This window comes from Anolis carolinensis, chromosome 1 (assembly GCF_035594765.1).
Source record: "Anolis carolinensis isolate JA03-04 chromosome 1, rAnoCar3.1.pri, whole genome shotgun sequence".
Classification (NCBI taxonomy): Eukaryota; Metazoa; Chordata; class Lepidosauria; order Squamata; family Dactyloidae; genus Anolis; species Anolis carolinensis.
The window spans coordinates 307,548,026-307,558,422 of NC_085841.1; the positions used below are offsets into that span (position 1 = coordinate 307,548,026).

General features: G+C 50.1%; 1 protein-coding gene across 2 annotated transcripts; it reads right to left on the reverse strand.

Moving 5' to 3' along the window:
* Positions 1 to 1,883: 1,883 nt before the first annotated feature.
* ccdc177 (coiled-coil domain containing 177) lies at positions 1,884 to 9,085 on the reverse strand. Of its 2 annotated transcripts, none has more exons than XM_008118142.3 (2): positions 8,945 to 9,085; positions 1,884 to 4,808 (listed from the first exon to the last, which is right to left on the reverse strand). In XM_008118142.3, the coding sequence occupies exon 2, from the start codon at positions 4,806 to 4,808 to the stop codon at positions 2,700 to 2,702; it is 2,109 nt and encodes a 702-aa protein (XP_008116349.2). In that variant the 5' UTR covers positions 8,945 to 9,085; the 3' UTR covers positions 1,884 to 2,699. The 2 variants fall into 2 exon arrangements, with proteins under 2 accessions (XP_008116349.2, XP_008116350.2); XM_008118143.3 differs by lacking the exon at positions 8,945 to 9,085 and adding an exon at positions 4,920 to 6,311.
* Between the last annotated feature and the right edge of the window lie 1,312 nt (positions 9,086 to 10,397).

The window sequence follows — 10,397 nt, forward strand, 5'->3', positions numbered from 1 at the left end:
ATTCGTGACATTTGCATTTTCATAACAGCAGCTTGCAATAGCACAAATAGAGAATATATTTTGCTTGGAAGCATCTGCTATACCTTGGATTTACAAGGAACAGATCAAAAGATTTATCTTGCTGTGTGCATTCAGAGAAGACCTACAAGCTATTCCAAACATCTTTGCAGAAAACTATGAGAAGCTTGGCCTCTCACTGAACATCGAGAAAACCAAAGTGTTCTCCCAGCAGGCACCAGCCAATCCCTCTGCAATGCCAGAAATACAGCTTAATGGTGTAATATTAGAAAATGTTGACCATTTTCGCAACCTTAGCAGCCACTTATCCACAAAAGTCAACATTGACACTGAAAGACAACACCACCTGAGCTCTGCAAGTGCAGTATTCCTCCAAATGAAGCAGAGTGTTTGAGGATCAGGGCATCCGTAGGGACACCAAGGTGTTTGTTTATAAAGCTATTGTCCTCCAAACCCTTATATGCCTGTGAAATGTGGACTGTCTACAAACATCACACGCAACTCCTGAAACGATTCCACCAGTGTTGCCTTCGAAAAATCCTGCAAATCCCTTGGGAAGACAGGTGAACAAATATCAATGTGCTGGAAGAAGCAAAGACTACCAGAACTGAAGCCATGCTCGTAAGCCATCAACTCCACTAGACTGGCCACATTGTCCGAATGCCAGATCACCATATCCCAAAGCAGTTACTATACTCCCAACTCAAGAATGGAAAATGGAATGTTGGTGGACAGGAAAAGAGATTTAAAGATGGGGTTATAGCTAACCTCAAAAACTGTGGCATAGACACTGAGAACTGGGGAGCTCTGGCCCTTGAGCACTTTAACTGGAGGTCAGCTGTGACTAGCAGTGCTGTGGAATTCCAAGAGGCACAAATGGAGGGGGAAAAGGAGAAATGTGCCAAGAGGAAGGTGAGTCAGGTCAACCCTGACTGAGACCGCCTTCCACCTGGAAACAGATGCCCTCACTATGGAAGAACATGCGGGTCAAGAATAGGACTCCACAGTCACCTACGTACCCACCGCCAAGGCACTACACTTGGAGGACCATCATACTTGGATAACGAGGGATCACCTAAGTATATAACTAAGTTAAGTGCTAAACAGAGAATGAAGATAACAATTTTCTTCCTAGAAGAATGATTCTAAGGGGGAACAGGCACACTTTCCAGAGACTGGTTCCTCAAAATGCATAATCTAGAATCATAGAATCATAAAGTTTGAAGAGATCTCATGGGCCATTTACTCCAACTCCCTGCCAAGAAGCACAAAAAATCGCATTCAAAGTACCCTTAACAGATGGCCATCCAGCCGCTGTTCAACCCCCCCCCCCCCAAAACACACACACAAAAGAAGGCTTTTAAATATATCTGCTGAACAAAACAAAACAAAATTATGTATTTCTGTTTCACTATAGCACCGTTGGACAAATAAACAAAAGACACTCCAAGAGACCTTGTTGCAGACTGTTGATGATCTGAAGAAACAATGCTATCATTAGTCTGTGGTTTGTTCATAAGCTTTCCCCTGCAGCAAGTTGTATTTGCATTCCTGTTCATGCTCTGCATAAGTGGAGATGTTGTTACCTTCAGCATATGGCCTAGTTTCCATGCACCACAATCAGACACAATGCTCTCTTGTTATATTGGGTACATTGGTCAGAACTGGTTATGACACAAATGAAATACACTTGAATGCAGCTACGTGTGGTTTTGAATTTGGTTCCAATCACTCTTGGCATAATAAGCAATTGCGTACTAGGATGTGGGACAATACTAATGATGCCTGCTATCACTGCCATTTCTTGCAAACATTAATCAGATACAACTGTTGTCAAATAATTAATGAAAGGGACTATAAACACCTTTAGAGTGTTTGTCATTTTATTTGAATAAAATGTCTGAACATTGCTTTTGTGTCATGGATCAGGACTAATCAGATGTCTATTTGCATTTAATTTTTAAATTATGTTATAAGCCCTAATGTTTCCAATGGCATGGATTAAGTGCACTGTATGGACCAAACACTAAAAAATAAAACCTTCTTAAGTAAGGACACATAGGATAAAGAAGTACGGGATGGGCGAAAAGTCACAAAGGGATTTCAATATTTAATAACTCCTTTATTTTTTACTTTTAATTTACAATAGCATAGCATCATATACAGTATATATAGGAAATAAATTTACATTACGTGTGAAAAATCATATTTCATAAATGGCATCCAATACTATAATGTCATATACAATATATATAGGACCCCTTTGTGACTTCTGGGCCACTCTGTACAAGTTCCAGCAAGCAGCCTGCTTCTAAAGTGAATGGCATTCAAATTAAGTCTTCAAGGTCTTCAATGAAAGTTGCTATTTCATTATTTGAAGGGAAATTGCAATGGCCTTTAGCTTTCGGGGAAGTTATTAGCATAGCATTCGGCTATATAAAAAAATGGCATGTCCCTGTTTTGTTAATTGTATACTACTTTTTTGTTCAACAAAGAATGAGATACACCTGAAACAGATTTTGCATATGTATAACAAAAGGAGAGGAAAAAGGTCTGTGACTTAGCTGCCATAGTTTGTGTGCTTTTAAAAATAATACATAAAGGTTTTCAAATGTCCAAACTTTTGACAATGGCCATTGGAAGATATATCTCCACTTAATCTGAAAGGGAGGGGGGAGGATCTATTTTTTAACCAGGGTGGCCTGCATTTCTGCTTCAAAGGCCATCTTGTCAAACGTACGGATATTCATCTCTTCCCGGACCTTTTCCCGAACATGGAATGATGCCCGAGCAACAGACCTGGCATTTTCCAAAATGTTCTTCTTCTCCTTACAAATCTGTTCACTCCTTTCTAGCTTCTTCTCAATTGAGAGGAGGAGCTCCCTGCGTCGGATGTCTTCGCACTGCTCCACTTTCTTCTTGTTGACTTTCTGCACCTTCTCCTTCTCCAGCCGGCTCTGGACCACCTTCCGGGCTTTCTGCTGGACAACTTCCTCAGCGACTTGGGTCGCATGCTGGAGCTTCCTCTCGGACACTTTGGCCAAGGCCTTCAGGTGCTCCTTCTGTTCCTTCTCCCTCTTCTCAGCAGCCAGCTTGGCCCTCTGGATCTGCTGGTCTTCCCGCTTGGCTCTCTCCCGCAGCTCCCGGTTCCTCCTCTCCACCAGCTGCTCATAGTTCTCCTGAGCCTTGTTCAGGCTCCCTTCCACGGAAGCCCGCAGCATGGCCTTCTCTTCGACTTCTTGCTTCGCCAGCTCCTTGAGGATGGCTTCGTGCTTCCGCTTCTCGGCCTGGTTGAGCAGCTGCTTCTCTTTCTGCAGCAGCTGCTCCTTCCGGAGCTTCTTCTGGGCAGCCAGGGTCAACTTGTCCTGCAGGAGCTGGACTTCTCGCTCCACCGCCTCCTTCTTGCCTTCTTCCTGCGCTTTAAGATTGTGCTCCTGGTGGCGCTTCTTCCGCTTGTCCTCCTGGGCGGCCTTCTCCAGCTTGGCCTTCCTTAGCCCCTCCTGCCGCTCCAGGTGTGCCTGCCACTTCTCCTCCACCATCAAGCTCTGCCGCTGCTTCTGCAAGGCCGCCTCCTCCTGCTCGGAGCTCCGCCGGCGCCGGTGCTTCTCCAGCCGGGACTCCCACATGCGCTGTCCCTGGACCAGGGCCCGGTGCTTCTCCCGCTCCTCCTGCTCCTTCCGCTGCTCGGCCCTCCGCCGCTGGGTGTCCCACTGCAGGTGGGCACTGTACCGCTGGGCGCTGAGGAGGCTCTCCTCCTGCCGCTTGGCGATCATCAGGGCCGCGATCTTGCGGTCCCTCTCGGGCACTTCCCGCAGGCCCCCCCGCCGCTTGACCTCTGTCACGATGCGCTCCACCTTCTGTGTGGTCTGCGGGGAGTGGCACAAGTCGCCCAGGCTGAAGCTGCGGCCCACCAGGGAGGTCATAGTGGACACGGTCCTAGTCCTCGGCGGGCCCGTTCCCTTGGGCCACTTGTCCTTCCAACTGTCCCCACTGTAGGAGGAGGAGGCCCCGGAGTCCGAGGAGGTCTTGGCGGAGAGGCCCTCACGCCTCTTCTGCAAGGAGTCCAGCGAGTGGCTCTTCTTGGCCCGGGACGCCCGAGGAGGGGGCGGGTGCTGGCCAGGCCTGCTTTGCTGGTGGCCCTTGGGGCTGCAGGTCCCGTTGAGGCCGAGGCTGGCGGAGGAGGCGCCGCGGAGGGCCATCCTGGAGGCGGAGGCCGGGGACGCGGGGAGGCTGGTGGCGCTGGAGCCCAGGAGGGGCGCGAAGAGGCGCCGCTTCTCCTCGCGGAGGATCCGCTCCCGCTCCTCGCGGCACTGGAGCAGCTTGCGCTGCCGCTCGACCTCGTAGACCTCGTAGAGGCCGGCCGCCACCCGCAGCGACCGCCCGGGCGCCTCCTTGACCAGCTCGGCCAGCGGGCGCGGGAGCAGCTCCACGGGCTTGACGGCGCAGCGGGCGCAGGCCTCCAGCGAGCGGGGGCTGGTCAGCACGTAGCGGCTGCCCTCCGCCTCCGCGCAGTCGAAGTTGAAGAGGTCCAGGTGCAGCAGCGGGGACGCCTCTCCCGCCACCGCCGACGCCGGAGCCGGAGAAGACGGAGAGGGCGACGCGCCGGGCCCCGCGGCGCCGGGGAGAGAGGCGCTCGCCCCATCCGCGGCTGAGGAAGGGGCCGCCGCCTCCCCATCCGCTGCCGCCGCCGCCCCGCCGCCGCCGCCGCTTCCTCCTCCTCCTCCTCCTCCACCTGCTGCGCTCCCGCCCTTCTCCGCGCCCGCCTCCTCCTCCGCCACCGGGTCCACCATCTGCGAGGGAAGGAAAGAAGGAAGGAAGGAAGGAGAGTGTTATTGTTTTCTCCCGGGGGAGGAGAAGCCACGCGCAGGAGCCGGAGGGAGGGGCTCCGTCACGACACTAACCTGGCCGGGATTTCAGCAGGGATTAGCCGGGCTCGGCCTTGCCCTGGGGCCGGGAAAAGGCTCTCTGGGAGAGATAGCGCGGAAGCGGGGCAGGCAGGGCGGGTGGCCTCCGCTCTCCACGGCGGGAAGTCTGGGTCCAGCGCGACTACAACTCCCAGAATCCACCACACAGCCTGGCCGCTGGGAGGTGTCCTCCAAAGGGGGTCATCTTCCCCAGGACTGGGTTGCTGTGAGTTTTCGGGGCTGTATGGCCATGTTCCAGAACAGGCATGGACAAACTTGGGCCCTCCAGGTGTTTTGGACTTCAACTCCCAGAATTCCTAACAGCCTCAGGCCCCTTCCTTTTCCCCCTCAGTTTGCCCATGCCTGTTCTAGAAGCATTCTCTCCTGACGTTTCGCCACATCTATGGCAGGCACCCTCAGAGGTTGTGAAGTACAGTAGAGTCTCACTTATCCAACACTCGCTTATCCAATGTTCTGGATTATCCAACGCATTTTTGTAGTCAATGTTTTCAACACACTGTGATATTTTGGTGCTAAATTCGTAAATACAGTAATTACAACATAACTTTACTGCGTATTGAACTACTTTTTCTGTCAAATTTGTTGTATAACATTATGTTTTGGTGCTTAATTTGTAAAATCATAACCTAATTTGATGTTTAATAGGCTTTTCCTTAATCCCTCCTTATTATCCAACATATTCGCTTATCCAACTTTCTGTCAGCCCGTTTATGTTGGATAAGTGAGACTCTACTGTATACTGGAAACTAGGCAAGGGAGGTTTGTATATCTGTATAAGGTCTAGGGTGGGAGAAAGAAGTCTTGCCTGTTGGAGGCAAGACTGAATGTTGCAATTAATAGTAATAATAATAATACTTTATTTATGCCCCGCCACCATCTCCCATAGTGACTCGGGGCGGCTTACAAAATAGCACACAAAGATGCCATGCATAAAATAGATAATGCATGAAATTAAAAAAGCATCAACATGAAAACAATTATAACATTACATAAATCAGGTAAATAAATTGGATAACACAAGCTCTATTACAATAGAATCAGTTTAAAAATCCATGTAATTAATATATTAATCACCTTGATTATCATTGAAAAGCCTTGCAGTTTCAAGGCCTGGCTGCTTCCTACCTGAGGGAATCCTTTGTTGGGAGGTGTTAGCTGGCCCTGATTGTTTCATGCCTGGAATTCCTGTTTTCTGAGTGTTGTTCTTTATTTACTGTCCTGATTTTAGAGTTTTTAAAATTATTTATTTATTTGTTTCATACATACAGTACTTGTGTATTTCATTGGCTTCTCTGTGTAGTCTGCCATGGTGGTTGTTAGAGTGGTCCAGCATTTCTGTGTTCTCAAATAATGTGCTATGTCCAGGTTGGTTCATCAAGTGCTCTGCTATGGCTGATTTCTCTGGTTGAGTTAGGCAATGCTGCATTTGGGGGTCCCTATGTAGACTTGTCCACAGCTGCATGGCATACGGTAGACTCCTGCAGAGGTGACAGACCCACTAAGAAAATCCAACAAATGCTATGTTCAGCAAAGGACAAGAGGAATCCTCTCACCTGTGCAGGAGTCTACCATATACCATGCAGCTGTGGACAAGTCTACGTAGAGATCCCCAAATGCAGCAGCACGGCCCAAACACGAATCAAGGATCATGAAAAGCACTGCAGACTAACTTAACCAGAGAAGTCGGCCATAGCAGAGCACCTTATGAACCAACCTAAACACAGCATATTATTTGAGAACCATAGAATCATAGAGTTGGAAGAGACCTCGTGGGCCATCCAGCCCAATCTCCTGCCAAGAAGCAGGAAAATCACATTCAAAGCACCCCAACAGATGGCCATCCAGCTTCTGCTTAAAAGCCTCCAAGGAAGGAGCCTCCACCACACTCCAGGGCAGAGTTCCACTGCTGAAGAGCTCTCACAGACAAGAAGTTCTTCCCAATGCTCAGGTGGAATCCCCTTTCCTGTAGTTTGAAGCCATTGTTCAGCATCCTAGTCTCCAGGGCAGCAGAAAACAAGCTTGCTTCCTCCTCCCTATGACTTTCCCTCACATATTTATACAGTGCCTTCATCATGTCTCCTCTCAGCTTTCTCTTCTGCAGGCTAAACATGCCCAGCTCTTAAAGCCACTCCTCATAGGGCTTGTTCTCCAGACCCTTGAACATTTTAGTCACCCTCCCCTGGACACGTTCCAGCTTGTCAATGTCTCACTTCAGTTGTGATGCCTGGAATTGGACACAGTATGCCAGGTGTGGTCTGACCAAGACAGAATAAAGGGGCAGCATGACTTCCCTGGGTCTAGACCAGTGGTTCTCAACCTGGGGTCCCCAGATGTTTTTGGCTTACAACTCCTAGAAATCCCAGCCAGTGTACCAGCTGTTAGGATTTTTGGAAGTTGAAGGCTAAAAACACCTGGAGACCCCAGGCTGAGAACCACTGATCTAGACACTAGACTTCTATTTATGCAGGCCAAAATCCCATTGGCTTTTTTTAGCCAATCACATTGTTGGCTCATGTTTAACTTGTTTTCCACGAGGACTCCAAGATCTTTTTCACATGTACTGCTATCAAGCCAGGCGTCCCCCATTCTGTATCTGTGCATTTCATTTTTTCTGCCTAAGTGGGGTATCTTACATTTGTTCCTGAACTCCGGTTTGTTAGTTTCGGCCCATCTCTCCAAGATCATTTTGGATTCTGCTCCTGTCTTCTGGAGTGTTAGCTATCCCTCCCGATTTGGCATCATCTGCAAACTTGATGATCATGCCTTCTAACCCTTCATCTAAGTCAGTGGTTCTCAACCTGTGTTCTCAACTCCCAGAAATCCTAACAGCTGGTAAACTGGATGATATTTCTGAGAGTTGTAGGTCAAAACACCACAGGTTGAGAACCACTGATCTAAGTCATTAATAAAAATGTTGAACACAGAAATGGACCACTCTAGCAACCACCATGTCAGACTACATAGAGAAGCCATTGAAATCCACAAGCATGTGGACAATTTCAAGAGAAAGGGGGAAACCATGAAAATGAACAACATCTGGCTACCAATATTTTAAAAAACTCTAAAATCTGTACAGTAAATAAAGAACAACATTGAAAAAACAGGGTAATCCCTGGGCCCACTTAACACCTCCCAACAAAGGATTCCCCCAGGCTGGAAGAAGCCAGGACATGAAGCTGGCAAGGCCATTAATGCTAACCATGGTGTTTAATGTCAACATTCACACTGGCCTTCAACAGACAAGAGTTCTTTCTCCCACCCTGGACCTTCCACAGATACATAAACCACCCTTGCCTAGTTTGCAATATACAGTACCTCACAACCTCTGAGGATGCCTGCCGTAGATGTGGGCGAAACGTCAAGAGAATGCTTCTGGGACATGGCCATACAGCCCGGAAAACTCACAGTAACCCAGTGATTCCGGCCATGACAACACATTTCCCAGGGCTGCTTGTGTGGCGGCAGAAAGGAGGAGGCGGAGGGAGAAGATCCTCTCTTGTGTAGGATGGCTCCTGGGATGCTGGTCCAGAAGAAGCGGGGGAGGCCTGAGCGGGCATCAAGGAGGGGGTCCGGGAGCGGGTCGTAAGCCCCTCGCCCTCCGTTGGGCGCCCCCCCCCCACCAGGAGGGGTGCCTTTGAGCCAAAGAAGGGGTGGAGCTAAAAGGCCAGGAGCCCCCCTCCCGCCGCCTGCTCCTGCCTCCTCCTCCTCGCAGGCTGTTGTCTAGCAACCTCCAGGGTCTCCCCGGGAAAAGCGGGAGGAGAAGGAGAGGCCTGGCGGTAGAAAGATCCACCTCCCGAATCCCCTTCCCAAAACATCTGGCCAAGGGAGACCCCGTCCATCTCCCGGATTGTCCTCCCCGCCTTTGAGCGCCCCTTCCCCTTCCCTCGCCCGCTCTTTCTCTCTGCAGTGCAGCCCCTTGAGTTCGTGAGAGGAGAAGGCTGCTTGGCATAGAACCGTCACTCGCCCTGTCTGTGCAGGGCTCGGGCTCGGGCTCCACTCACCCTCTCCTGGGCGTCGCTTGGCTTCCGGTACAGAGGGACCCCCAGCAGCACCGACCTCGGGCGGCTCAAGTGATGGGCAGCCAGAGCAGCAAAGGCGGCCCCTCCATGGCTCCTTTACCTGCCGCAGCCCCGAGGAGGCGAGGCGCCGGTTGCTGCTGGGAAACCCCGAGCATTTTGGCCAAAGGCTCCTAGGCTGGAGGAGGAGGAGGAAGGGGAGAGCGGCTGCCCATCTCCGCTGCCGGGAACTGACCTCCGCCGGGCAGGTTGGGCTCCCTCCCAATCCCTTCGCCGCCTCCAGAGCGCCGCCTGCTGCTGCTGCTGCAAAGGAACCAGGCGAGGGATTTCCGAACGGGCGGAGGGAGGGAGGGAGGGAGGAAGATCTCCCCCAAAAGGGAGAGGACCCGCTGCGAGAGAGGTCAGAGGAGGACAAGGAAGGAGGAGCACCCGTCAGGAATGGGCCCTAAGGCAGGCCTGCACCATTTGGCGATAGATAGTAAGAGGGCCAACATTAAAACAGGTTAACCCAGGCATGGGCAAACTTCAACCCTCCCTGGGTTTTGGACTTCAACTCCCACCATTCCTAAACAGTCTCAGGCCTCTTCCTTTCCCCCCTCAGCCTAGAGCTAAACTGGCAGATTTTCTCCCTTGACAATTCAGTTCTGCCTCCACATTGGCAGGTGTATGGAGCCTCCGGTGGCCTAGGGGATAAAAGCCTTGTGACTTGAAGGTTGAGTTGCTGACCTGAAAGCTGCCAGGTTCGAATCCCACCTGGGGAGAGCGCGGATGAGCTCCCTCTATCAGCTCCAGCTCCATGCGGGGACATGAGAGAAGCCTCCCACAAGGATGGTAAAACATCAAAACATCCGGGAGTCCCCTGGGCAACGTCCTTGCAGACGGCCAATTCTCTCACCCCAGAAGCAACTCAGGTTGCTCCTGACACGGAAAAAAAAATTGGCAGGTGTGACCTCTCCAAGAGAGGTGTTTTCTCAATAAAACAGTGGTCCCCAACCTTTTTTTGACAAGGGACCACTCTCCAACATTAGTACCAAAAGAGTTACAAATCAGTTTTTGGTCAACTTTAGATTCGATTTGGTTATTTGTGGTGCTGATTCAGAAAAGTGAATTGGATAGACCACATTGGCTCTAGTTTCTGATACAGAACATATGCCATACAGTAGTCACCATCTGCTCCCCAACATAAAGTCATATTTAATAATCTAGAGCTGATGTGGTCTATCCAATGCAATTTTCTGAATCAGCACCCCAAACAACTCCAGTAACAGGTCTAAAAATAAAGACACCAAGACATTTTTTTTGTTGTGTTGTGTTATTATCTGTAGTAACGTGAGGTAGTGGACCATATTTTAGTTCTTGTGGATCACTGGTTGTTCACAGACCACAGGTTGGGAACCATTGCAATAAAAGAGTAACAATTCCTTTATGATTTTTTACT

What these genes read in the sequence shown, in the direction of transcription:
- ccdc177 (XM_008118142.3), bottom strand. Translation starts at nt 4,808, where the DNA reads ATGGTGGACCCGGTGGCGGAGGAGGAGGCGGGCGCGGAGAAGGGCGGG.